Source organism: Bos indicus, chromosome 6 (genome assembly GCF_029378745.1).
Source record: "Bos indicus isolate NIAB-ARS_2022 breed Sahiwal x Tharparkar chromosome 6, NIAB-ARS_B.indTharparkar_mat_pri_1.0, whole genome shotgun sequence".
Taxonomy (NCBI): domain Eukaryota; kingdom Metazoa; phylum Chordata; class Mammalia; order Artiodactyla; family Bovidae; genus Bos; species Bos indicus.
The window spans coordinates 91652589-91678856 of record NC_091765.1 but is presented as its reverse complement, the minus strand read 5'-3'; the positions used below and the strand labels follow the sequence as shown (position 1 = coordinate 91678856).

General features: G+C 38.5%; 2 protein-coding genes across 10 annotated transcripts in view; one reads left to right on the top strand and one right to left on the bottom strand.

Moving 5' to 3' along the window:
* The window catches only part of NUP54 (nucleoporin 54), a 32946-nt gene extending 26072 nt beyond the window's left edge, over positions 1 to 6874 (top strand). For both annotated transcript variants that reach the window (XM_070791605.1, XM_070791606.1), the window contains 3 exons: positions 3531 to 3650; positions 3957 to 4067; positions 6023 to 6874. In XM_070791605.1, the coding sequence (XP_070647706.1) occupies positions 3531 to 3650; positions 3957 to 4067; positions 6023 to 6151 (360 nt within the window). In that variant the 3' untranslated portion in view covers positions 6152 to 6874. The remainder of the gene's footprint in view (positions 1 to 3530; positions 3651 to 3956; positions 4068 to 6022) is intronic.
* A 2251-nt stretch (positions 6875 to 9125) lies between these two features.
* Positions 9126 to 26268, bottom strand: part of ART3 (ADP-ribosyltransferase 3 (inactive)) — a 143750-nt gene continuing 126607 nt past the window's right edge. For 5 of the 8 annotated variants that reach the window (XM_070791613.1, XM_070791607.1, XM_070791611.1 and 2 more), the window contains 9 exons: positions 19878 to 19910; positions 18923 to 18949; positions 17894 to 17923; positions 15728 to 15760; positions 15099 to 15131; positions 14433 to 14465; positions 12667 to 12699; positions 11339 to 11368; positions 9126 to 9521 (listed from right to left, as the gene is read on the bottom strand). In XM_070791613.1, coding sequence (XP_070647714.1) covers positions 9382 to 9521; positions 11339 to 11368; positions 12667 to 12699; positions 14433 to 14465; positions 15099 to 15131; positions 15728 to 15760; positions 17894 to 17923; positions 18923 to 18949; positions 19878 to 19910 — 392 coding nt within the window. In that variant the 3' untranslated portion in view covers positions 9126 to 9381. The remainder of the gene's footprint in view (positions 9522 to 11338; positions 11369 to 12666; positions 12700 to 14432; positions 14466 to 15098; positions 15132 to 15727; positions 15761 to 17893; positions 17924 to 18922; positions 18950 to 19877; positions 19911 to 26268) is intronic. The other 3 variants (XM_070791608.1, XM_019962982.2, XM_019962983.2) reach the window with 3 other exon arrangements.

Sequence of the window (26268 nt, the reverse complement as noted above, 5' to 3'; positions counted from 1 at the left end):
CCAAAAGGAACCAGTAAGAGGGAAATAAAGATGATGTGGAATGATTGAAGCAGAAAACAATCATAGCAGAATAAGTTGAAGAGCTGTTTCTTTAAAAAGACCATTAAAATGGCTAAATATGAATCTGAAGAAGGAAAAAAAGACTCATCTCATGAGCCTAAAGACAAAAGAAAAATTAGAAGTAAGAAAGGAGATAATACCACATACATACACAAGAAAATAAGAAAATACTACAGTGGAATTCAGGGCAATAAATTTAGATGTTAGATGATTTTCTAGCAAAATGGAAATTATTTAAATTGACCTACAGAAAAAACATCTTAAATAGACAAACACCGTAGAAGCAATTGGGAAAGTTATTAAAGATCCAACAGCGGAAAAAGCACAAAGGTCAAGTAGATTCATTTGTCTAAACATTAATGAGCTAATTCTAAAGTTACTTTATTTCAGACAAAAAGAAAAATATAGCTGTTTTTTTTAACAGTTTAAGATATAATTCATATACCATACAATTCACCTATTTTATTTTTAGTATATTCACAACTTTGTACAACCATCATCACAATCAAGTTTTACAACATTTGCATCACTCTAAATTTAAAAAAACACCATACCCATAAGCAGCAACTCCCCATTTCATCCTAAACCCCCTAGCTGTAGGCAACAACTTTGCATTTTTATGGATTTGCCTATTTTTGAACACTTCTTATAAATGAAATCATAAAATATGTGGTATTTTTTGACTGGCTTTCTCAGAATATTTTCAGTGTTCATTCATGTTGTAGCATGTAACAGTACTTCCTTTTTATTGCTGAATAAATATTTCATTGTATGATTAACAGATTTTATCTCTTCATCAATCTATGAACATTTTGGTTGTTTAAACTTTTTTGGCTATTCTGAATGTTACTATTAACACTTGTGTACAAGTGTTTATGTGGATATATGCTTTTGTTTCTCTTGGGATACATAAACCAAGGTTGGCAATTGCTTGGTAATGTGTACCTCTGTGTTCAACCTTTTCAATAACCAAATTTTTTTTCCAGAGCAGCTGCAGCATTTTACATCAGCTTTTAGTACCCCCAAATAAAAATTTATAAACAGATAATTCTAATAGAGGTGCAGATTATGCTAAGTAAGATAAACCAGACTGAAAGGCTATATATAATTCCATTTATATGATATCATGAAAAAGGCACAGCAACAGGTATGTAATAGATCAGTAGTTGCTAGGAGCGGCAGTAAAGGAGAGGAGACTACAAGGAGCAGGAGGGAACTTTTTCGGGTGATAGAAATGTTCTATATCTTGATTGTGGTGATGGGTAACCTGTGTTCATCTAAATACATAGAACTGTACTCCTAAAAAGGGTGAATTTTGTTGTATGTGGATTATAACTCAGTAAATCTGACCAAAGAAAACAAGTGCAGAAAACCTAAGTGAAATATAAGAGAATCCAGCTATTATCAAATTCTAAAGGAATGTAATTTTTTTCTTAAAGGAATATACTTTGACTAAGGTTAATTTCAGGAATGGACGGTTGGTTCTATAACAGGATCTATGAACATAATTTATCCTAGCAACACATGGAAGGAAAATATGTAAGTTTTTGTAAATAAGCAGGGTAATTAAACTAGTATAAAACAATGAAAAGAGATTATCTCTTTGCTGATGATACGACTGTATCTAGAAAACCCAAGGAAATAAATAATAGAATTAATGTGGTAAGATGGCTAAATATGAGATTTTTAGTGTTTCTTTATACTAAATCAGTGTTAAGTGTTTTAAAATCAGTGTTTTAGAAATCAGTGTTTCTTTATACTATTAAAGGAAATAAGAGTATTCCATTCATTATCATGAAAAAATTGTAAAATACTTAGGAATAAATTTGTGAGGAAAATATACAATCTGAATTAAAGTTTTCACAGATAGATTAAACCATATTCTTAGATAAGAAAATATCTACTTTATAAATTTTAAGAGTGAATTACAGCTTTAAACAAACTGATTAAAATCTTTCAGTACATAAGTAAGGATAACTTTTGAGAATAGATTCAGGAAAACAAACAAGAAATAGTGTAGCGGACTTGCTTTATCAAATTTTAGAAACTATTTAAAGTTCTTGTAATCAAATTAACATGGGCTTGGTGTAAGATTAGACATAAAGATCCACAGAACAGAATAGAGAATCCAGAAATAGATGCACATTGTATCTTAATATGAAAAAGGTGATATTTCAATTCATTGGGTTTAGTTAATAATGCTAGTAATTGTCTATCCATCTGGAAAATTTGACCACTGTATCACACCATGTACCAGTTAGCTCCAGGTTCTTCTGTCCTCGGGGATTCTCCAGGTAAGAATACTGGAGTGGATTGCCATGCTGTCCTCCAAGGGATCTTCCCAACCCAGGGATCAAACCCCGGTCTCCCGCACTGCAGGCAGATTCTTTACCATCTGAGCCACCAGGGAAGCCCATATACAAAAACAAGGGGTATTAAAGACTTAACTCTTAAGAAATTTATGAAGCTACATGAACAACCTAGGGATTGAAGAGACATGTAGCCAGAAAACCAGAAACTGTAAAACAAAATTGACTAACAAAAATTTTGTATAGCAAAAGAAAACAGAAGCCATTTGTTAGTAGTCAAGTGATTTTAGAAAAAGAAAATTGTGAATTTGGAAACAGCACTGATTTTCGTTGTAAATATTTCTATCTTACAAAGAAGTGCTACATTTTGACCCCTAAAACCCCAGCTGAAATACAGGCAAATGTGTAAAGGCAATTCACAGAAGGGCAGATGTGGAGTAGTTCTTACCTGGTGGAAGATGGTCCTTCAACATTCAAGGTAGGGGTGGAATCCCCTGGTGGTCCAGTGGTTAAAGCTCCCCAATTCCACTGCAGGGAGTCTGGGTTCAATCCCTGGTCAAGGAACTAAGAACTGAACTGATCCCAGAAGCCAAGTGGCCAAGAAAGAAAAAACAATCAAGGGGATGCAGATTTTTAAAAAAGAAAAATCGTGTGATGCTTTAGTACTCATCAGATTGGAAAAACTTTAAACGTCATTACCTATTGCTGACAGAAATGTGTGGAAAAGGGTAGTCTTATGTGTGTCTTATGAATACATAAGTTGCTAGGATATTTGGGAAAGCAATTTAGCAGCTTCTGAAGACTGAACACACCTACCTTTAAACCCAGCAATCTTGAATTCATGGCAGTCTATACCAGTAAATAAAGATATTATATACACACACAAAACTATTATAGCATTGTTCAGAGTGTCAAAACTAGAAACTGTATATCCCCCTCGATATAAGAATGCTTAATTATTGGCTAATCATGAAAATCATGTGGTCATTAAAATTCATGTAACTTGCCTAATAAGAATGGGCAAACAATTCAAATCTTGAACTGTTATGATTCTAACTATTGTATTTAGCTAATTTCTTTCAACAGTTGATGTGTAATAAAATTACCTGCATAAATGAAGAGAGATAATTCTATTGTTATTGTTGGGCTTTCTTTGTGTAGGTCCTAATCAAACAGGAAATTCAGAGGAAGAGTGGGTATGCCATCCAAGCTGATGAAGAGCAGTTGCGAGTTCAGCTAGATACAATTCAGGGTGAACTAAATGCCCCTACTCAGTTTAAGGTAAGACCATAAAGCTAGAATTTGTTTCAGGTGGCTCAGAAATGTTACTTGGTCTTCAAAAAGACCAAGTACATGTTCTTTATTAAGTACATGTTCTTTTTAATTAAAACTTGCTTTCTAAAGTAGACTCTTAATCATGATATACTGGGCATGTATTAATTGTATGATTGTATTAATGTTTCAAATGAAGTACAAAAGGAGAATTGAAATGCCTTTAATTATAGTAGTATCCATCCTTTTAAAACATTCTCTTAGAAATGGTTGCTGTTGTGAGCAGTTATAATTCAACTCAGTATTATTTTTAAGGGCCGACTAAATGAACTGATGTCCCAAATCAGGATGCAGAATCACTTTGGAGCAGTCAGATCTGAAGAAAGATATTACATAGATGCAGATCTGTTACGAGAAATCAAGCAGGTAAGTTTTCCACTGGAGTGCACTTTTTAAAAGGTGAATTCACGTCCATAAGGATGGCTATTATCCAAAACAAAACACCCTCCAGAAAATAACACGTTTAGAGGATGTAAAGAAAATGGAACTGTCGTGCATTGCTAGTGGCAATGTAAAATGATATACACAGGCACTGTGAAAAATGCTTCCTTAAAATATTAAATACAGAATTGTAGTACAGTCCCTCTATCCTACTTCTGGGAATGTACCTGTAAGAATTGAACGTAGTGACTCAGATATTTGCATGCCCATGTTCATAGAAGCATCATTCACAGTAGCCAAAGTGGAAGCAATCCAGGTGTCAACAGATGGATAAGTAGACAAAATATGGTATATGTATACAATGGAGTATTAGCCTTAAAAAGGCAGGCAGTTAATACACACACACACATCATGGATGAACTTTGAAGACATTACGTGAAATAAGCCGGTTATTTGAAAGGACAAAAGTTGTAGGATTCCATTCATATGGTGTACCCTAGAGTAGAATGGTAGTTGCTGAAGGGAGGGTTACTGATCCCATCAGCCCTCAGGGGACCTGGGTGGAGGCTACAGGAGCCAAGACCTCAGACCACTTGTCTAAGGCTCACTTCTATGAAAACATTACGAAGTACTACTCTAGCTTACTTTCATTAGTATAAATACAGATTGGTTTAATGAAAGCTGTTCATCCATTCAGCAACTGTCTAAAAATATTAAGATGGCAAACTTTGTGGAACATATTAGATAGGACTAATTGGCATGGCCTGAGGATTTTAGGTAGTTATAAATGTCCTTATTTATCTAATTTTATTATGTGCTTTAGAATGAATATTGCTGTTTTATGCAACTAAAAACTAGTTTGGCTCTTGGGTTCTCAAAAAGTTATCAGTTCAGTTCAGTCGCTCAGTTGTGTCCAATTCTTTGTGACCCATGGACTGCAGCATGCCAGGCCTCCCTGTCCATCACCAACTCCCGGAGTTTACCCAAACTCATGTCCATTGAGTCAGTGATGCTATCCAACCATCTCATCCTCTCTCACCCCCTTCTCCTCCTGCCCTCAGTCTTTCCCAACATCAGGGTCTTTTCAAATGAGTCAGCTCTTTGCATCAGGTGGCCAAAGTATTGGAGTTTCAGCTTCAACATCAGTCTTCCCAATGAACACTCAGGACTGATCTCTTTCAGGATGGACTGGATGGATCTCCTTGCAGTCCAAGGGACTCTCGAGAGTCTTCTCCAACACCCCAGTTCAAAAGCATCAATTCTTTGGTGCTCAGCTTTCTTTATAGTCCCAACTCTCACATCCATACATGACCACTGGAAAAACCACAGCCTTGACTAGACGAACCTTTGTTGGCAAAGTAATGTCTCTGCTTTTGAATATGCTATCTAGGTTGGTCATAACTTTCCTTCCAAGGAGTAAGCATCTTTTAATTTATACATATACCTGATTATATTCATATTTATAATTAAATGAGAACAATTCCAACATATTAGAATGAGTATATATGCAGTAAAATTGGGAATAATATAAACACCTGAAATGTTAGCAATAGTAGTTACCACTGTTATCAGTTTATACTTTGTACTTGAAAACATGGAAATTCTCAGAATGATTATTTTGTTAATCTATATTTGAGTACCTTCTTACATTGTTTTAATATAACTGGTTTTTTATCACAGGTTGATAAAAGGAATCTGTAAAGATCTGCATCTTTTGTAAAATCTGTTATGTTTATTACATATTTGATTTTGCTTTTCACAGTATTTAACTGTATTTAAAAGTGTTAGCAAAAGATACAATGCAAATTTTTAAAATATGCATATGAGAGCAACTGAGTCCTGTGTTGCTAGTAAAATAATGAAAAATAAGCCTTTTTCTTGTAAGTAGCTTGCAGTTTAATAGAGAAATACATTGATTTTTTTTTTTTGATTCCTTCTAGCATTTGAAGCAACAACAGGAAGGCCTTAGCCACTTGATTAGCATCATAAAAGATGACTTAGAAGATATCAAGTTGGTAGAACATGGATTGAATGAAACCATCCACATCAGAGGTGGTGTCTTCAGTTGACAGCTCACAAACTTATGTTCAAGGTTTGTGAAATACATCTTCGTGTTACAACAGGCCTTCTTTAAAAATGAAACTGACCACGTGGAAGGGGGGAAAAAACAATCCTCTCTCCTGACTTGGTTTTTGAGAAGGTTACTGAAAAATTATTATTCATCAAATCTGAAATAACAGTCACCTCACTTCAGAGATAGCCTTTTAAAGATTTATATCTAAAAGCTGTAATTACTTTAAAAGAGAAATACATAATTACCAAAAAATATTTACTATTCTACATTTTTACAACAGCAGTGTTCTTAAAAATAATCAATGTTTAATGATTATTCTCCATTGAGCCTGTACTCTGCTTTCCATAGCAAGTAAATATGAAATGTCTACTTTGCACATAACAAAATAAACTGTATAATTACTTGGCTGCTGGAGATTTGTACTTCAGAATGTAAATGTCAGTTTTTATATTTGTGAATTCATCTGTGGGAGGAGTAAAGAAAATCCAAGAGTATTTAATGATTAATGTGGTTTTCTTTTCATTCTATAAAGATTTGAATATATATTTTTATATTATTTTACTTATTTGGAATTTACAGAACACACGTAAGCAATTAGGATATAACAGAAGAATTACATTTTATCATTTTTGCACCGTTTTTTGTTTTTTAAACCTCTTTATTTCTAAAAAATATGAAAACATAAATAAACTCTTGATTATAATTACTTTTTATATAATTCTGTCTGGTGCTTTATTTGGTTCTGGGAGAAAGATGACTGATGTTCATACAAGTATTAAATCATAATCACAACTCAAGTATTTCAATTTTAACCTGGTTTTAAGTCTGACTTCACCCTCAAAGTGAAGGGCTTCCCTTGTGGCTCAGCTGGTAAAGAATCTGCCTGCAATGCGGGAGACCTGGGTTTGATCCCTGGGTTGGGAAGGTCCCATGGAGAAGGGAAAGGCTACCCACTCCAGTATTCTGGCCTGGAGAATTCCAAGGACTACAGTCCATGGGGTTGCAAAGAGGTGGACATGACTAAGAGACTTTCACTTCACCCTCAGTACTGATGTATTTTGACCAGGGTACAGCAAATAGAAATTACTTCATATATAAGAATTCTCTAATACATCATTAGCATCTGAAAACACTGGAAAATCTAAATTAGACATGGTAATGTGCAATAGTCATTCTTTAAAACCAGATAATTTAAGCAATTTCTCTGACTACACACGGTACATCTCACTGCATCATGTTAGCCCCTCTTGGAATGCTTTCACTCTGCATTTCTGCGTCATGCTTTGGCTTATGATGAGAGGTATCATAAACAGCCTGTGAACCCTGCCACTGTGTTACTATGAGGATGGCGAGGAGTGTGGTGTGCTGTGTATCCAGAGGCCCCCTCTGAGATACCACTGGAGGAATGTGTCCAGATGCAGACTAGCTAACAGTTGTGTAGGAGCCACAAACAAGGCTCGTGGGCTGTTTCTTCTAACACCTCTTTCTCATCCTTGTAGCCAAAGGTGAAAGGAGTTTGCCCCTCTGCACAACCCTCTTACTGTGGGAAGAACTAGTGATTTAACAAATGAGAATTGCTCCTCGGTGAGCAACATCCTGTTGGACAGATGGCTAACCATGCTCACCTCTCTAGCCTTTAATTTTTTGTGCTGTCATATTCTTAATTTCTAATTTCACAAGCCCTAAACAGGGCTCAGGGTCTGCCTTTTAAAGACAGGTCCAGTTAGCCTCCTAAGTTTCAATTCTGCTGGTGACTACATGTGTAAGGCAGGCTACAGGCCTTGTTCATGCAGCTGGTTAGATAGCTAAGCAGCCCTGGTGTGTACCTGACTTGTGCTCCAAGCAAATGATAACCAAGTTCTAGATTTGGATGTAAATCAGACTAACTTTGGCCTCAGGACTAAGTTGTGCTCTCTAGCACAATTTATACACGTTCTGTGAACTGCATAATGGTTCTTGTGGATAGTTCACTCAAAATTCTCAACATGAAGAGAGGTAAATGGTAGAATTAAAGCACACTGAACACTTAACACCTAGTTTAGACTTCAGGAAGTTTTTCTGTATCTCTGAAAATGGCCTAAGTTCTTTTTGAAACGTTGGCAAACAAGTGTCACTTATCAAAGCCCATGCCTAAATCAGTTACCATTCAACCACTCTTTTTCTTGGGGAAAAGAGCACCTTACTGTACTTCCCTCATTCTCCTTTCTTACTGAGCCCACATACTCATTTAGTACTGTCTGCCTTCCTAGGTTAATATGAGGTTCAAGTTAGGGACTGTGTATGTGTAATACTTAGTAAACTCTTGTGTTTGTAAAAATACAAAGTGTTCCTATATAGAAGGAAAATGAAGAGACTGAAAGAATATACTATTTGAAGTCAAAGTCTGATCCTTTAAAGATGAGTAAAACACCTTTAAAATTTTAATTCAGGAATTAAATTCATGTTAACCACTAGCATTATTGGTATTTTAGTATTGAGAGTCATTTCCTAGGCAGGTTGATAAGAAGCCTAGGGGTCCCCAAGGAGAGAGGGGTCTGGAATTCTCAAGGAGGAAGAAAGGACAAACTTTTTTCCCCTCTACATTCTTTAGGATTATATAACAATAATGTATCCTGCCTGAGGACAGTCTCTGGATTAAACCTTCTGGCTAATCCTGTTATCTTAAAATGTAAATTATGGGAGTAGGTCTGGTGAGGTCTTTACAACCTCCAGACATTCTTTTGATTCACTGGAGAGTATATATCTCCATTGCTAACACTAGCAAGCAGGTACTCTTTCTGCCCCCTTCTGATGCCTATGTCAGAAGCTTTCTCTATCTCCTTTAACTTTAATAAAACTTTATTACACAAAAGCTCTGAGCAATCAAGCCTTGTCTCTGGCCCTGGATTGAATTCTTCTCCTCCGGAGGCCAAGAATCCTGGCATCTTTTCATGGTTTAGCAACAGCCTTTCAGTATTTGGCAATTCTACTGAAATTAAAGGTCTTTTATTGAATTAAAAGTATACAGTTTTTTTTTACAATCATAAAATTAATATAGAAATAAGTGAAAAACAAATTCTATGATATCTGGGTTTACTACCAGATTTGCTAAGTGAATAACAAATTCACGTTTTATCAACTGAATGTTGACCAACAAGTGAAAAATACATCATTCCCTTCAATGATTTCTGTGGGATGCCTGTAGTTGTATTTCAAATACAATGTAAAGTACAAGTAAAGAATGTATCAGACTACAGAGCGACCAAGATTTATAGCAGAAACACTGATTAAAATGATGAATGTCCCACACTGGGGAAGGAGCATTTTGCCAGAAGATGCAGAGGGATGGCTTTTGGGACCTGGAACTGGAACTGCTGGAGCTGGAGCTGTTAATGAGAACACACAGTCACTGACACATGTCATTCTGAGTATCACATTTCATCTACTGACAGCATATTTCCTGAATATATGAACAGACAAGTTAGATTTGAAACATATATCAAGTACTTCGAACCAGGACAACTTTAAAATACACACAGTTCATTACAGGCTGGGGGCTATATTTTCATATGTATCATCAAGGTGTGTTGATCTAGGTTTTATCCAGGTTTCCACAGCCTTTTTAGTATTTAAGTAGACAAAAGTAATTTCTCATTGTTCAAGTTCACTAGAATTTCTTGGCAATTGAAAATTTTCATTTTCTGTATATAAAAGATAAAGTTTAATGCTGTCTTATCTATTTTGAGTACAATGGTATATTTCATATGTATATTCTACCAGTATACAATGGAATATAGCTGCATTTTTTAAAACACTAAGCCCTGCAAGCTGATTTAAAAAAAAAAAAAAGAAATTTTCCCTTTATACATAAAACGATGCACGATACTGGATGTTTGGGGCTGGTTCACTGGGACGACCCAGAGGGAGGGTATGGGGAGGGAGGAGGGAGGAGGGTTCAGGATGGGGAACACAGGTATACCTGTGGCGGATTCATTTCGATATTTGGCAAAACTAATACAATATTGTAAAGTTAAAAAAAAAAAAAAAAAACCACTACTCTGGAGAAAACCACTTCCCTTCCATCTGAACTAGCAGAGAGAGGTTCAGTAGAGTCCAGCCATCCAGGATGGTGTGATTCACACTGCCCTTAATGTAGATGTCTGACTTTTGACTGTGTTCTGGTTTAGACTACCAGGGAAGACTGACTGGAAAGACCCAGATGGGCTCACCATTCACATTTCATAAGTGAAACCATGGCAATATTATAAAACCTTTAAATCATAAATGTGTTTGCTTGCCATAATCATAAACATGCAGTTATGGGAAAATGGACAGGCGGATGCACTCCTGCATTAGTTTGCTACTAGAGAGCAGTGATTCTCAAGGGGTTCTCAAGGGCCTACTAAGAGGCAGTTTGCAAACTTGTCAGGATATTTTTTGATTATCACAGCAGTGGGGTATAGAAGTAGAAGACCAGTACCATGCTGTGGACAGTCTTGCACAATGAAAAACGGACCCACTTCCACATAAATTTCAAATGCACTGGTAGACATATATGTAAATTAAAAATGTATTTATATCCAGAACCTGTTTTACATATAGGCAAAATATATTTGGATAGTTTTAATAAACATTAGTTTCTATATAATAAGTTTAGATTATTAGTTTAGTATCTAATTAGTTTCTACCTAATAAGCCCACAGTATTTCTCCACTTTCATTTTTCTTATATAGAATAGCTTCCAGGTTTCTCTTAAATCCAAATTTATTTGTGTAATTAAATAGAATCATCTGACTACTTCATTATGTAGAATAATGTAGGCATTTATTTACATACTGAAATGTTTATAATTTTGTTATATCATTAGGACATTACTTGATTTTTTTATGGGTGCAAGTGGGTCTTAACTAAGAATTTTATTTCAGAATACCTTTATAAAATATTTGTTCTAAAAGAATTGGGTTGATAGAGTTGAGAACCATTGCCTGAAAAAGTAGTCTCTATATACAGTTGAAAATCACTGCTTAAGAAACAAAATCAAGTTGCCCCCACCATTCGCACATACAAGTATTTGGATGTGACATTATATTCTGTTAGGATGCTTTAAACTCGAGATTGATGTCTTTTTTTTAAAAAAACTTTCTCAGTTTTTGTATATTGCAGAAACAGACATTATCAACTGAGGAAAAGAAATATTTCTTACTAGGCTGTTTGATATCTTGGCTTTTGTCTTCTAAAATAGAAACAGATGTTCAGTTAATTGCATTGTACACCAAAGAGAAAAAAATCTCATTAAATGATTAAGCAAACTTGGTTATCTCTGGGTGTGGGACTGAAGGTCAGGATATTAGACTTACAGGTATTGGGGGGAGGGTCTAAGTTTACTTATTTGCATGCTTTGAAATTTTTTTTACAATGTATGTGTGTTTCCATTTTAAAAAGTTAAAATTTTGTTTATAGAGAAGTCTTTTTTACATATTAACCTCAGATTCCCAAGTGCAACTACAGCACCTACCATTTACTGAATGCTTACTGTGTCACACATTGACCAAATACTTAATGTACATTAACACTTTTACTTCTTACAGCCCTACTAGGTAGTAGAGTTATCCATATTAATACAGATTTCCCCAAAAGTTGCATAAAATCACAACTTTTATGCTTGGTAATCAGTGGGAGCAATACCTGCTTTCAAAGCCTCTGCTCTTAATTACTATGCTATTCCAACTCCAAGTGTGTTAAAATTAAAATATTGCAATATTTCCATATTTTGATGGCTCTGAAGCCAAATGCCAATTCTAGAAGCCCAGATTAGAGGTGTATTTTCTGTAACTACATCCAGCTGGTAGACAAGTGTCATGCAACAGAAAATGAACAAAACTTGATAAGTTTGGGTCTTGATTGTCTCGTTCTAGCCTTTTACAGGTTCCTTAACTTCCCTATATTCCATGTTTTCATCTCTGAAATGGTAGCAGTACTTCTCTCATTGGATTATATGAGATTCTGTGTAAATGTTTTGACATCACCTTTAAAAAAGCCTGCACTATAACAGTTTTCTAAGAAAGGGCACAATACATACAAAACAGTCCCAGCAAAACTGAGCGGCTTATTGCTGGAGGACATGGAGCGTGCAGTAAGGAGTGCAGAAAGCATGTCCCACGCTGTGCAGGGCTCACACACCCCTCCTTGATGCTGCCATTCCTGTGACTACAGATTCCCTCAGTAGCCTGCTCACCTGGAGAAACCTGCCCCTTCTGGAATAGACAGGCACAGCTGGAGGTCAACTGTCCCAGCTTCAGGTCAACTGCCTTTGTCTCTGCCTGACCCAGGGAGCCCTAAGAGCAGTCCGCTGCTCACACTGAAAGGAGTCCTCAGCCCTCCCCTGTGGCTTGCAGACTGGATGTCAAGCTATACAGCCCAAGTGTCCAGACCCCTTAATATGGAGCTCAGTGAGCGATTACAGTAAAGGACTCAGACCCCATGGTGCCTCCACCCCTACATACATAAAAGAATTTTCTAAAAAGAATTTACCAGGTTTTTCATCCGGTTGTAACATTTTTATTCCTAAATGAGAAAAAGATTTATTATTCAGATAATAGTAAAGGCAACTACCATTTACTATTTTAACCCACCATTTGTTTTGTCAGGGCTTTATCTCGTTAGGGCTTTAATCCTAAATTAGGACTTTAGTTCTGCAAGACAGAAGCTTTCCTTGTTTTACAGATGCAGAGGTAGAGGTCCAGAAAAGTGAAATAACTTATACAAAGTTACCAAGAGGAAAATGGCAGAGGAGAGACTTCATGAAGTTGGATCTGTCTACACAGACCATGTGCATCCCCCATACCTTGCTAAGCAACTGCCTTTCAAAACCCAGTGTGCCTAGTACGGTGCCAATGAGAGTACTATGTACACTCGGGTCCAGCGAGCTGAAGAGATGTAGACAAAGTGTGCCATCAAGGTCACTAGAGGTTCACTTCCAAAGTTGTGGCCAAGTAAGTTCAATCATTCAAATCTGGGTGAATATAAAAGTGTTGCTGGAACCTCTCTCTCTTGGTCACAGTGAACTGTGAACGGCTGGTTCCTGCCCACAGCACGCAGTACCCAAAGGCAGCAATGTTAAGCAAAGCTCAGTGCTGTGTGGATGGATGCCATTTAGCAGATGCCAGAAATCTATTTCCTTAACAGATTATAATTCCATAATAACAAAACCTACCAAAAATTATTTTCAAAACACCTTATGAATTCAAAAGGAAGTATTTATAAGCACTGGATAGGGGCTTGCACCCTGAGATTTTGTGTTTTCATAGGCCTCACAGGTATCTCCATAAGGCAACATATGTGTGTTAGCCACATTTGAAAGATGACAATTCTTAGGCATAGAGAAGTTTTATTACTGTCCATAGCTCTCTGGTAAAATAGTAGATCATGTCTTTTTTTTTTTTTAACCTTCTCCTTGTCTTCTCCTTGTCTCAGAGATAAAAATTAAGTTTGAGGGCCTTTTAATTTTTTTTCCTCCCCTATTAGCATAAGTTCTGAGGTCCTTTTGACTTGACGGGAGTCACACTGTTCAGTTTCTCCGGCCATAGAAACTCAAGGCCCCTCACAAGCCTTGCATTCAGCAATAGCCTCACACTTTTTAAAATACTTGTTTTCATAGTTATATCTTAAAGGTAGGTTAAATATGCATGATAAATATACTGGAAAAACACTTGAGGAGCCATAAATTTTAAGAAACTGGTTCTTGGTCATAGCAGCTTTCCTAGTGGCTCAGACAGTAAAGAATCTGCCTGTAATGCAGGAGACTGGGGTTCGATCCCTGGGCCAGAAAGATTCCCTGGAGAAGGGAATGGCTACCCACTTGAAACTCCCATGGACTGCAAGGAAATCAAACCAGTCAATCCAAAAGGAAATCAACCCGGAACTTGGAAGGACTGATGCTGAAGCTCCAATACTTTGGCCACCTGATACAGAGCCAACTCACTGGAAAAGACCCTGATGCTGGGAAAGATTAAGGGCAGGAGGAGGAGGGGGTGACAGCATCACCAACCTGATGGCCGTGAGTTTGAGCAAACTCCAGGAAATAGCGACAGAGCAGCCTGGCATACTGTAGTTCACAGGGCCACGAAGAGTAGGACATGACTTAGCAACTGAACAACAATTTGGTTATAAGAACCTAGATCTTCCACTCATGTGATCTTGCGCAAAGTACTTAGCCTCCCTGCATATGTAATGGTGACAATTATATCTATACTTCCCAGACTGGCAGTCTCCTCTCCAGCATGCCTAACATTACTTACCAGGTAGTGAAAAAGATTCTGGAATTTTCATTCCTAAATGAGAAAGAAATTTTCAGTGACTTGCAGATTGTTCCAATAAGTACAATTTTCAAACTGCTTCTTGTCTCATGAACTCAAGTGATACAAGCACCAGAGAGCCCACCTGCACTGCAGTTTCTGGCTTTTACTTACAAAGTTCTGGCTACATGAACCCTCACTGTGCAAATCTATGCCAGACTCAGAAAAGCCTTCTGTCATGGCGCCTCACTAAGTCTGCCTCTATGCCAGGAGAATACTATGCTTAGTTACCTGCAGATCCTAGATGCCGAGATGCTTTTATTAATAGCTAAAGCTAACAATCAGCTTTTACATAAAGTCAGAAGTTTCTACTAAATACCTTTAACTGTGGAATCTAAGGCTGGGCTGCATGCATCCAGGTTGCAGCAGCCTGCCTTCTGCCTGCCCCCAACAGAGCTAACTGTCCTGCTCCAAGAATGTACACACACTAGGGAGGAACGGCACTTTCCTACTCTCTTCTCCAGCTAAAATTCTGTAGAAAGACAGGCAGGAAGGAGGCTGTAAAGGAAATATTAATGACTAGTTGTCTCATGACAATATTCTCTTTAATACCCGGAGAAAGCCTTCTTTCTCATATTTGGACCAAGAGTGTAAATAAAGCTGTCTTACCAGGTATCTGGGTGGCTTCCTGGCTTTTCATACCTGAAGACAGAAATGAATACTGGTTAATTTTAATCAACTATCTTGCATTGTTAATGCTCCCTTTTGTGTATACCAGCCCCCATCTCCAAGACTTAAAAAGGGGGGAGTGGGGGTGGGGAACAGTAACAATAAAAACACCTTCTAATTGCTCTTCATTCTCAGACTGGACAAAGCCTAAACTCCTGATGCTGGACTTCAAGGACTTCATGATCTAGCCAACCTTATCTTCGTAAGGCAATCTGAGTACACCAGTTTTTGAATGAAACAGTACTGGGTCTAAGACTCTGCTTGGTTTAGTTCTGTTGTCATTACAGTTATTAGCTCTCTGACTGGGCAGGCTTAATAAATCCCTGACCTTTATTTCCTTATTTATGCAAAAGAAAAACCTTGCAGGTTTGTAGTAAGTGATGATTATAAAAGTGCTAAATACATTATTACATGGAACATAAGCAGCTCTCAGTAACTAGAGTTCCTCTGTTTTGGCTTAACTTATTCCTCAAACTCTACATGTCCAGTAATGTCCTTGGTTCTAGGAGTCCTCACATCTCCTTCTAACCCTGAAGCTAGTCTCAGAGAGTAAATAAAGGATCACTTACCAGGAAAGACAGTGGGTTCCTGGCTTTTCATTTCTAAAGATAAGAATAGGAACTATGTTAATGATAAATGCAGTAAGCTTGAAAATTAACCTTATATAACTATTTACAAGTGAGAGATGACCCATTCCCAAAGTTTTTAGAGTTTTCAGTAAAAAGGAAGGAGATTTAGCACACTGGTGCCTAAATTACAGAGAGAACTATGGCCAGTGATCCAGGCACTTTTTAGATAAAGCGAAATATCTCTATTGATTTATATTTTTTAGACTCTGACCTATACTTGTCATGATTTATTTTTTTAATAAAATTTCTTGATTATATAAGTAATATAATTATAGACAATTTAGAAAAATATAGGAATTTGTTAAAAATTACTCATAATCCCAGATATCAGAGCTATTCATTCTTAATACTGGTACATTTCCTGGTACAAGAAGGAAATATATGCTATAATATATGTATATGAGTATATGCTACATACATTGTCATTACTTTTTCAACTTTACTGAGATATAACTGACATAAAACACTGTATAAGTTTAAGGTGTGCAACATAATGGCCTGAGTTACATATATTGTGGCATGACTACCACAATAAGTTTAGTTTAACATCCAGCATCTCATATAAATACCAAAAAAGAAATTTTTTTTCCCTTGTGATGAGAACTCTTAGGATCTACTCTTTTAACAATTTTCAAATACACTACACAGCTGTTAACTATAGTCATGTTGTACATTATATTCCTTGTACTTATTTATCTTATAAATGGAAGTTTGTTCAACACTGTAAAATAAATTTGACATTATATTCCATATGCTATTTTTATCCTTTTTTAAAATTTTTATTGGAGTATAACTGACTTACAATGTATTAGTTTCAGAAGTACAGTGAAGTGAATTTGTTATACATACACATATGTCCACTCTTTCTTAGATTATTTTCCCATTAAGGCCATTACACAGTATTGAGCAGAGTTTGTTTTTATCCTGTGATTTTTACTGTCACTGTATTGTAAGTACTTTCTCTTATCTTTGGGCTTCCCTGGTGGCACAGTGGTAAAGAATCTGCCTGCTAAGGCAGAAGACATGAGTTCTATCCATGGGTAGGGAAGATCCCCTGGAAAAAGAAATGACAACCCACTCCAGGTATTCTTGCTTGAGAAATCCCATGGACAGAGGAGAATGGTGGGCTGCAGTCCACGGACTGACAAAGAATCAGACACAATCAGTGATTAAAAAACAGTAACATATCTTCAGATATTTTTTGAAAACATGATTTTTAAATTGGTTAGTGTTTCATAATAAGAATGTAACTTATTTAACAATGTCCAACTGTTGGATACTAAGTTTATTTATAAATTTTCGCTACTATAACACTGTACAAACATGTCTATACATATTTTGTACACAAACTTTTATGTTTATTTCCTTAGGACAAATATCTAAAAGTGTTACAGCTAGGTTAAAACGTATGGACATTTTAAGACTAGTGTTACAAATTATTGGAATTGTCCTCCAGAGAAGTTTGAATTTATAATCTCATCAGTAATTTATGAGCATGTTTGTGTCCCAGCACCCTTGAAAAATATTATTTTTAAAAAGACCAAAAAACTTGGGAATGAGTCATACTTTAGAATTTACTAAATATCAAATGAATACAGCTAATAGCAACTATACATATATATAGAAATAATTATATACACACACATATATACACATATATATATATTGGCATATATTTAAATATGTGTGTGTGTATATATATAATCATTTTAATTTAGGAAACAATGTCATTTTTATGCCCCTGATGAACACCCTAGGTTACAAGAGTTTGTGAAACAGTTAATCACACCTTCCTCTATCCATGTAACAGCTAGTATAAAGCAAAAAATAATAGGTTTTCTAGAACTAGTTCCACATGTGATGTCTCTAACTGTTCTGCTGGGATGACCTATGGATTGTTAGCTAAGAGACAGAGAGAGCTGCTGTATCATCCTTATTAAGAAGGGTACCTGGAACTCAGGAGGGCCTCTGATACATCAAACTCGTAAGCTACAGGTGGGTTCTGCCTCTTCCCACTTTTCTTTACCATTCTATGCCCACCTGCTCCCACCCCTAAGGAAGTTGCCCTACAAATCTAAGCTCCCAGAGTTTATGAAAATGTCTTACCAGGGTTTTCCAGCTTCTGGTTTTCTTCACCTAAGTTACAAAAAGAAACTCATCAGTTTCAAAAACAGACCAAAGTAACTGGGAGTTATCATAGTTACAGCACAACTACTTTAAAGTAAAATGGCCATAAAGATCCACTTGATATCCAGTAAACTAATGCTACTAAATTTAAGTGTCAGCTACAAACTAAACACAGTTGGCTAATAGGGCTGAACAGTCCTCTGGCCCCTTCTACCAGGAAAAACTGTTACATATAACAAGTCTTCTAGCAATCTCCACAAGCTAGAAAAAACGTCTGTCTTGAAAAGGTAGCTGAAGTCCCTGTGAAGAGACCAGTAAAACTTGTGGCTGCCTGAGCCAATAAGAAGTGTTACTAACCAAGTCCTCAGATGCATGAAATGCTTCACACAAGGACAGGAAATACCTTCTAAACATCAAGTAACCTGCATACTTAAGCAAAGACTAGAAACTTTTCTCTCTTCACACTGTAGCCACATGGGCCAAACATGTCATCAAGGAACTTAGATACAAAGAAGTGACCTGAGCCATATCACCATATGGAAACTCAGCGGGGGGCGGGGCAGGCGGGGGGCAGCAGGTGGGGGGAGTGGCACGTCTACACCCAGACATTTTAGTCAAATGATATCAAACACCAGCTTATTTAAGAAAGGCAAAAATACTAACTTTTTACACTTTCATCTGGATGTCTGGTGTCACACAGGCTAACCTCAACGACTTAATATAGAGCTCTCCTATTAAGAGACCTTGGACCTGTCAAGAGTGCCTAGCTCTTTGGGTCCCACCAACCTTACTCCCACATTGTTCAGATGTCCAGAGAGCCCACCCTCTCATTTGAAGGGAGGTAAATTTCCCCAGAATAGATTCTTTTCCCCACTTCCTATCTGCCAAGTTACTCCTTCATAGGTGCAAAGAACTCCTTTTCTTCAGCTAAGAACTGAATTTGCTGAACAGGAAAGAGCTATTAAACACCCATGTACAGGTTATTTTTAAAAATTAGAGCATACTTACCAGGGTTGTAGACAGGTTGAAAATAGTCTAAAATACAAACATGCTTTCATTACATAGTACTATACTCAGAAGTGAATGTCAGGTTCAGTCTATTTTTACATGCTTATTAATTATAAAGATTTGAGTTGGCTTACATCCAAGATACAAACAAAATATGGCAATATGAGAAATAAAATTTCAATCTTGAAAACAAATGGTTACAGATTCATTTTAATTATGTGAAGAAGAATCCACAGAAAAACTAGCCAGGAAAACAGGTAGAAATGGACCCTTACTTTTCAAACTTTTTAAACAAAGAAATCTTCAAATAGGATCCATCCAAAGTATGTACCAGCCCAAGGCATTTTCTCGCAACTTCAGTTAAAATCTGTTGAGTCTAATTTGATGATGTCAGGAACATCATCAAATGTTCCTGAACATTCTTAGAATTCCTATTTACCTTTCCAATTCTTTCCCATGGCCCTCTAAGAAAGATTATTTTTGTTATATTCTCCTATTTTCCTCTGAGAAAGCAGACCAAGTTACCATTTTGTCCCCCCGAGTCTTTCCCCCTGAGCTATATTCACTCCATTCCTTCTTCAGTCTCCCAAATATTACTACCCAAGATGCCAAAACATAGGAATATGAGTCTTACTCTGTGCATAGCAGTCATGTAGGGGTTTTCAGGAGCCCTTAAGTTCCTGTAATGATGGACTAGGGTCAGAGCTGGCAGAGTCCCAGCATGCATAAGGCAAATGCAGTGTTTGAAAGAACAGCCACAGGCAAAGCTGGGGTAGGGTTAAGGTGGATCCCTGCACCCTCCCCCTGAGAAGGTAAGAGAGGCAGCACAACTCTGCCTTGAGAAAGCGAGGGCTGACAGTGTGACAGTATAGTGGGGTGACTCTGACCTATTCCAGAGAGAAATAACACTGACAAAATTCCCATTACAGAGATAATACTTTAAAGCATATCTTACCCATGTTCTCAACACAACTTTCAGTTTTTAGTCCTGAAACACAAAGAGAAAGTTTTATTAGTTAGACATAATCTACCCTATTAAAAACTTCAAATTGGTCTGTTGCTACTGTAATCTGTCAGCTCTGAGACTTATAACTTAGTGGGAAGTAAATTACATTTTTGTTTCATAGTATAGTCACTAAAGAGCAGTAGATCTAGACACAACACTTATCTTTTCTGGAAATCAGTTTCCTCATTTATGTCTTTTTTGGGAGATTGCTTCAAATAACCTCCAGAATCCCATCCAAAGGTAACAATAACACTGATTAGTCTGAAAAAATTAGCAGAAAATTTATCTGTTTAACTAACCCTCTCTTCAGATACTAAATATCCTCAACAGTTAACCTATCCCTTTACTATGACAATTTGTACCCACTGGAGAAAAAGAATCTCAATCAGAGCTTCAAGATCCTGGAATATATGAACAGCATCCTTTGCATTCACATAGAGAGACGCAGTTGATGTGCCCCAGAACACTGATCTGCACGTAAGGAAATGCGCTATCTTCTGGAGAGCAGGAACATGAAATCGAATGGCATGTGTGGATAGGCCCGCGAGCCTCTTGCTCGTGATGCCCTAGAAAGAATCACCAATGAGTGCTGCAGTGACTCCTCTGAGACTTGACATAAAGGGGAATCTGCCAGCTTGCCCAACAAAGGCTAAGCCAAGAAATTCAATGAAAGGGTGTTTAGTTTTAGTGCCAGCATGAGTCATGGAGGGCTTCCCAGACACCACAGGAAGGTCTAGATGTCATATGTTCTCTTCTGTTTTCTTCTCTTAGTCTGGTTAGCTCACACACCTCATCTGGAACTTCAACTCCCTGAGAATGAACCTCTCAATCTAAGATGCAGATATGAAACACCTGGCTTCATTATGAGACATGCTCACTGACAACTGCCCTCAGATCCTGTTCCATTTATGGAGTTTCAACAAGAATCCAGGTGACTTGGTCCAGTTTCTACTGGCCCAGGAAATCTGTAAGAATCTGGATGGTACCCTGAGGCCAACCTTGGTGTTTGGCTATACAAGACATTTTTTTTGAAAGTTCTAGAGACTATTAGAAAATGCTGTCTCAGCAGGTGATGAGTGGGTGCAAGCCTTACCCAGAAGTTTTAGTTGAGGGAAAGGTGAGGGTGAGGGGAGCTGTGGATGAAAAAGCTACCAACATGATAGATTCAGCCTGGGGACAAGCACTGGGGAATTTTAAAAGCCTTCATCTTTTTTCTGTAGCACAAATTAAGAGCACATTTCTCAAAGTATCGGGAAGATCCCCTGGAGAAGGAAATGGCAGTCCACTCCAGTATTTCTGCCTGGTGAATCCCATGGACAGAGGAGCCTGGCAGGCTACAGTTCATGGGGTCACAGAGTCAGACACGACTGAGTGACTAACACTTTCACGTTCTCAAAACATAGTCTTCCAATCATACACCTCAGGATCACCCAAGCACTTATTAAAATTGTAAATTCTAAGACTCTAGCCAGGACTACTGATACATAATTTCTGGGAAAGATAACTTTATTGCATTAAAATCTACATTTTAAACAAGCACTCTAAGTGTTAGGCAAAAAAATTTGAAAGCCTTATCCTTAGTAGATTGCTGTTGTTTACCTAAGTCAGAGACCCCACTGACTGTAGTCTGCTAGGCTCCTCTGTCCATGCGATTTCCCAGGCAAGAATACTGAAGTGGGATGCCATTTTCTTCTCCAGGGGATCTTTCTGACCCAGGGATCGAACCCCCATCTCATGCACTGGCAGGTGGATTCTTCACCACTGAGCCACCTGGGAATCCCATAGTAGAAGACAGGTATCTCTTAACGTTTAACACAGATCCATTTATATGAGACTGCATTTCTCCTCCCATTTTGAGCCTAGGTTTAAGTTCCCATTAGGGTTTTCAGCAGCAGGAATCAAACTATTTTGGGTTAAAGCTCAACGTTCAGAAAACAAAGATCATGGCATCTGGTCCCATCACTTCATGGGAAATAGATGGGGAAACAGTGGAAACAGTGTCAGACTTTATTTTTGGGGGCTCGAAAATCACTGCAGATGGTGACTGCAGCCATGAAATTAAAAGACTCTTACTCCTTGGAAGGAAAGTTATGACCAACCTAGGTAGAATATTCAAAAGCAGAGACATTACCTTCTCAACAAAGGTTCGTCTAGTCAAGTCTATGGTTTTTCCTGTGGTCATGTATGGATGTGAGAGTTGGACTGTGAAGAAGGCTGAGCGCCAAAGAATTGATGCTTTTGAACTGTGGTGTTGGAGAAGACTCTTCAGAGTCCCTTGGACTGCAAGGAGATCCAACCATACCATTCTAAAGGAGATCAGCCCTGGGATTTCTTTGGAAGGAATGATGCTAAAGCTGAAACTCCAGTACTTTGGTCACCTCATGCGAAGAGTTGACTCACTGGAAAAGACTCTGATGCTGGGAGGGGTTGGGGGCAGGAGGAGAAGGGGACGACAGAGGATGAGATGGTTGGATGGCATCACCGACTTGATGGACCTGAGTTTGAGTGAACTCCAGGAGATGGTGATAGACAGGGAGACCTGGCGTGCTGTGATTCATGGGGTCGCAAAGAGTCGGACACAACTGAGCGACTGAACTGAACTGAAAGAAGTAGCAGGGTTGGGGGAGAGATCAAGACGATGAGTCGGAGAACATGGAGCTCACCTCATACCAATGAATGCATCAAAAATACATCTACACATAGAACAATTCTCACAGAAAACCAACTGGAAGCTGTCTGAAGAGCTCTTATACAACCAAAGCGGTGAAAAAGATTCCCACGGATGGAATGAAAAAAGGCATCAGGATGGGATAGGCACCCTGCGGAGAGATCTGTGAAGCAGGGAGGGTCTGCAAAGGCAGGCCCTCACTCTGCGAAGGCCGTCTGTCTGCTGGGAGGTCAGAGGAGCTGCAGGGCTTGGACTGTGATTGTGAGGTGTGCAAACCTACTGGCCTGCTAGGCCTCAAGGTGGACAGAGATACGCCAACAGCTTCCACCTCACAGCCCTTCTGAGACTGAAAGACATGCTGGGTGGGCCGCTAGTATGTAGAGTAGCCAGGTGGTGAAACTCCAGGAGGTGGACCCTGAGGGAGGACTCTGTCAAGCCAGGGGGAGACAGCCCGAAGGGCCCGTGGTGTTAGTTCAGTTCAGTTGCTCAGTCACATCTGACTCTTTGCGACCCCATGGACTGCAGCACACCAGGCCTCCCTGTCCATCAACAACTCCTGGAGCTTACTCAAACTCATGTCCATCACGTCGGTGATGCTATCCAACCATCTCATCCTGTTGTCCCCTTATCCTCCTGCCTTCAATCTTTCCCAGCATCAGGGTATTTTCCAAGGAGTTAGTTCTTTTCATCAGGCAGCCAAACTATTAGGGTTTCAGCTTCAGCATCAGTCCTTCCAATGAATATTCAGGACTGATCTCCTTTAGGATGGACGGGTTTGATCTCCTTGCAGTCCAAGGGACTCTCAAGAGTCTTCTCCAACACCACAGTTCAAAAGCGTCAGTTCTTCAGTGCTAAGCTTTCTTTATGGTCCAATTCTCACATCCATACATGACTACTGGAAAAATCATAGTCTTGACTAGACGGACCTTTGTCGACAATGTCTCTGATTTTTAATATGCTGTCTAGGTTGGTCATAGTTTTTCTTCCAAGGAGCAAGTATCTTTTAATTTCATGGCTGCAATCACCATTTGCAGTGATTTTGGAGCCCCAAAAAATAAAGTCTGACACTGTTTCCACATGTGTTTGCCATGAAGTGATGGGACCGGATGCCATGACCTTAGTTTTCTGAATGCTGCGTTTTAACCCAACTTTTTCACTCTCCTCTTTCACTTTCATCAACAGGCTCTTTAGTTCTTCTTCACTTTCTGCCATAAAGGTGGTGTTATCTGCATATCTGAGGTTATTGGTATTTCTCCCAGCAATCTTGATTGCAGCTTGTGCTTCATCCAGCCTGGCATTTCGCATGATGTACTCTCCATATAAGTTAAATAAGCAGGGTGACAATATACAGCCTTGGAGTACTCCTTTCCCAATTTGGAACCAGTCTGTTGTTCCATGTCCAGTTCTAACTGTTGCTTCTTGACTTGCCTACAGATTTCTCAGGAGGCAGGTAAGGTGGTCTGGTATTCCCATCTCTTTCAGAATTTTCCAGTTTGTTGTGATCCACACAGTCAAAGGCTTTGGCATAGTCAATAAAGCAAAAGTAGACGTTTTTCTGGAACTCTCTTGCTTTTTCAATAATTCAGCGGACGTTGACAATTTGATCTCTGGTTCCCCTACCTTTTCTAAATCCAGCCTGAACATCTGGAAGTTCATGGTTCAGGTATTGCTGAAGCCTGGCTTGGAGAATTTTGAGCATTACTTTACTAGCGTGTGAGATGAATGAGATTGTGCGGTAGTTTGAGCATTCTTTGGCATTGCCTTTTCCAGTCCTGTGGCCACTGCTGAGTTTTCCAAATTTGCTGACATACTGAGTGCAGCACTTTCACAGCATCATCTTTCAGGATTTGAAATAGCTCAACTGGAATTCCATCACCTCTACTAGCTTTGTTCGTAGTGATGCTTTCTAAGGCCCACTTGACTTTGCATTCCAGGATGTCTGGCTCTAGGTGAGTGATCACACCATCATGGTTATCTGGGTCATGAAGATCTTTTTTGCGTGGTTCTTCTGTGTATTCTTGCCACCTCTTCTTAATATCTTCTGCTTCTGTTAGGTCCATACTATTTCTGTCCTTTATTGTGTGCATCTTTGCAGGAAATGTTCCCTTTGTATCTTTAATTTTCTTGAAGAGATCTCTAGTCTTTCCCATTCTATTATTTTCCTCTATTTCTTTGCATTCATCATTGAGGAAGGCATTCTTATCTCTCCTTGCTATTCTTTGGAACTCTGCATTCACATGGTCTGGGCCAAACCAGAGCCGACTGCCAGAATTCATGGAGGGGCTGGGCTCCAGCAGTGGACTTTGTTGGTGTTCACAGTGGGTAGCAGGCAAGGTAGATAGTCCCCTTGGGAGGAGTACTCAGCTGGGGTGTTCCAGTTCTGCCCACCTCACATAGCAACTTAGAGCTGGATCTGGGGTAGACAGGTCCTGGGGAGAACCCTATCACAGAGGCAGCCCCAATGCCAGGCGGCAACACCACCACCTTGATTCCTGCAGCCACAATGCCCCAGCCTCCAGCACCAGCTGAACACTAGGCAAGAAACGCATGAGACTTTGGACTGCTTCTGGGCAGAACTGTGGGGGCCTGCTTGGGCACAGATTCACTATGACCACATGGGCCTCACCTGATTAAGTGCTCACCTCCTTGGGGACAGATCACATACTTAAGGGCAATGGAGCCTTATAGAACTGACCCTCAGGATTTCCACTGGGGAGCAGATCCCACCCCACAAGAGGAGGGAAAAGGAGGCCCTGCCCAACATCCGGTGCAGGCTCTAGTCACCACACTACCAGTCACCCCTTATCAAGAGGATAACAGTCAGAGCACTTTGAAGGAAAAGATGCCATGCCAAAAGAAGCCCTCACACCAAAATTACTGGACCCACAGTCTATTGAGGGATGCTCCCGCATGAAAGCCAGCCCTTCAAAACCACAGAAGACAACTGTTTCTCCTAAATTTAAAGAGACAGGTAAATGTAAGTAAAATTTAAAAAGCACAGGAACCACTCCCAGTTAAAAGAACAAGAGAAATCCTCTGAAAGAACAAATAATGAAACAGACCTCTCCAGTCTATCTGACTCTAAGTTCAAAAAGGAGGTTAAAAAAAAATGTTAAAGGAATAAAGATTATTGACAGAAATGCAGAATCATTGTAACAAGGAACTAGAAACTATAAAGAAGATCCAATCAAAATTAAACAACTCAATTGCCAAGATAAAAATCAATCTAGAAGTAAAGAATAGGAGACTAAATAATGCAGAATGGATAAGTGATCTGAATAATGGAATACTGGAATTTCCAGAATAATGGAAATCCTCCAATCAGAACAAAAGACACAAATTTTAAAAAATGATAGCATTAAAGAAGGTCTATGAGATAAAAGTATGCCAATCTACACATAATAGGGGTTCCAGAAGAAAAGAAAGAAGGGTATTAAAAATGCATTTCAGGGAATTCTCTGGTGGTCCAATGGTTAAGACTCAGCGCTTGCACTGCCATGGGCCTGGGTTCAATCCTTGGTCAGGGAACCAAGATCCCACAAGTTGCACGGTGTAGCCAAAAAAAAAAAAAAAAAAGGATTTGAAGAAATTATGGCTGAAAATTTACCAAACCTAACAAAGGAAACAGATACCTAGGTACAGAAAGCACAGAGGGTCCCAAGTAAGATGCAC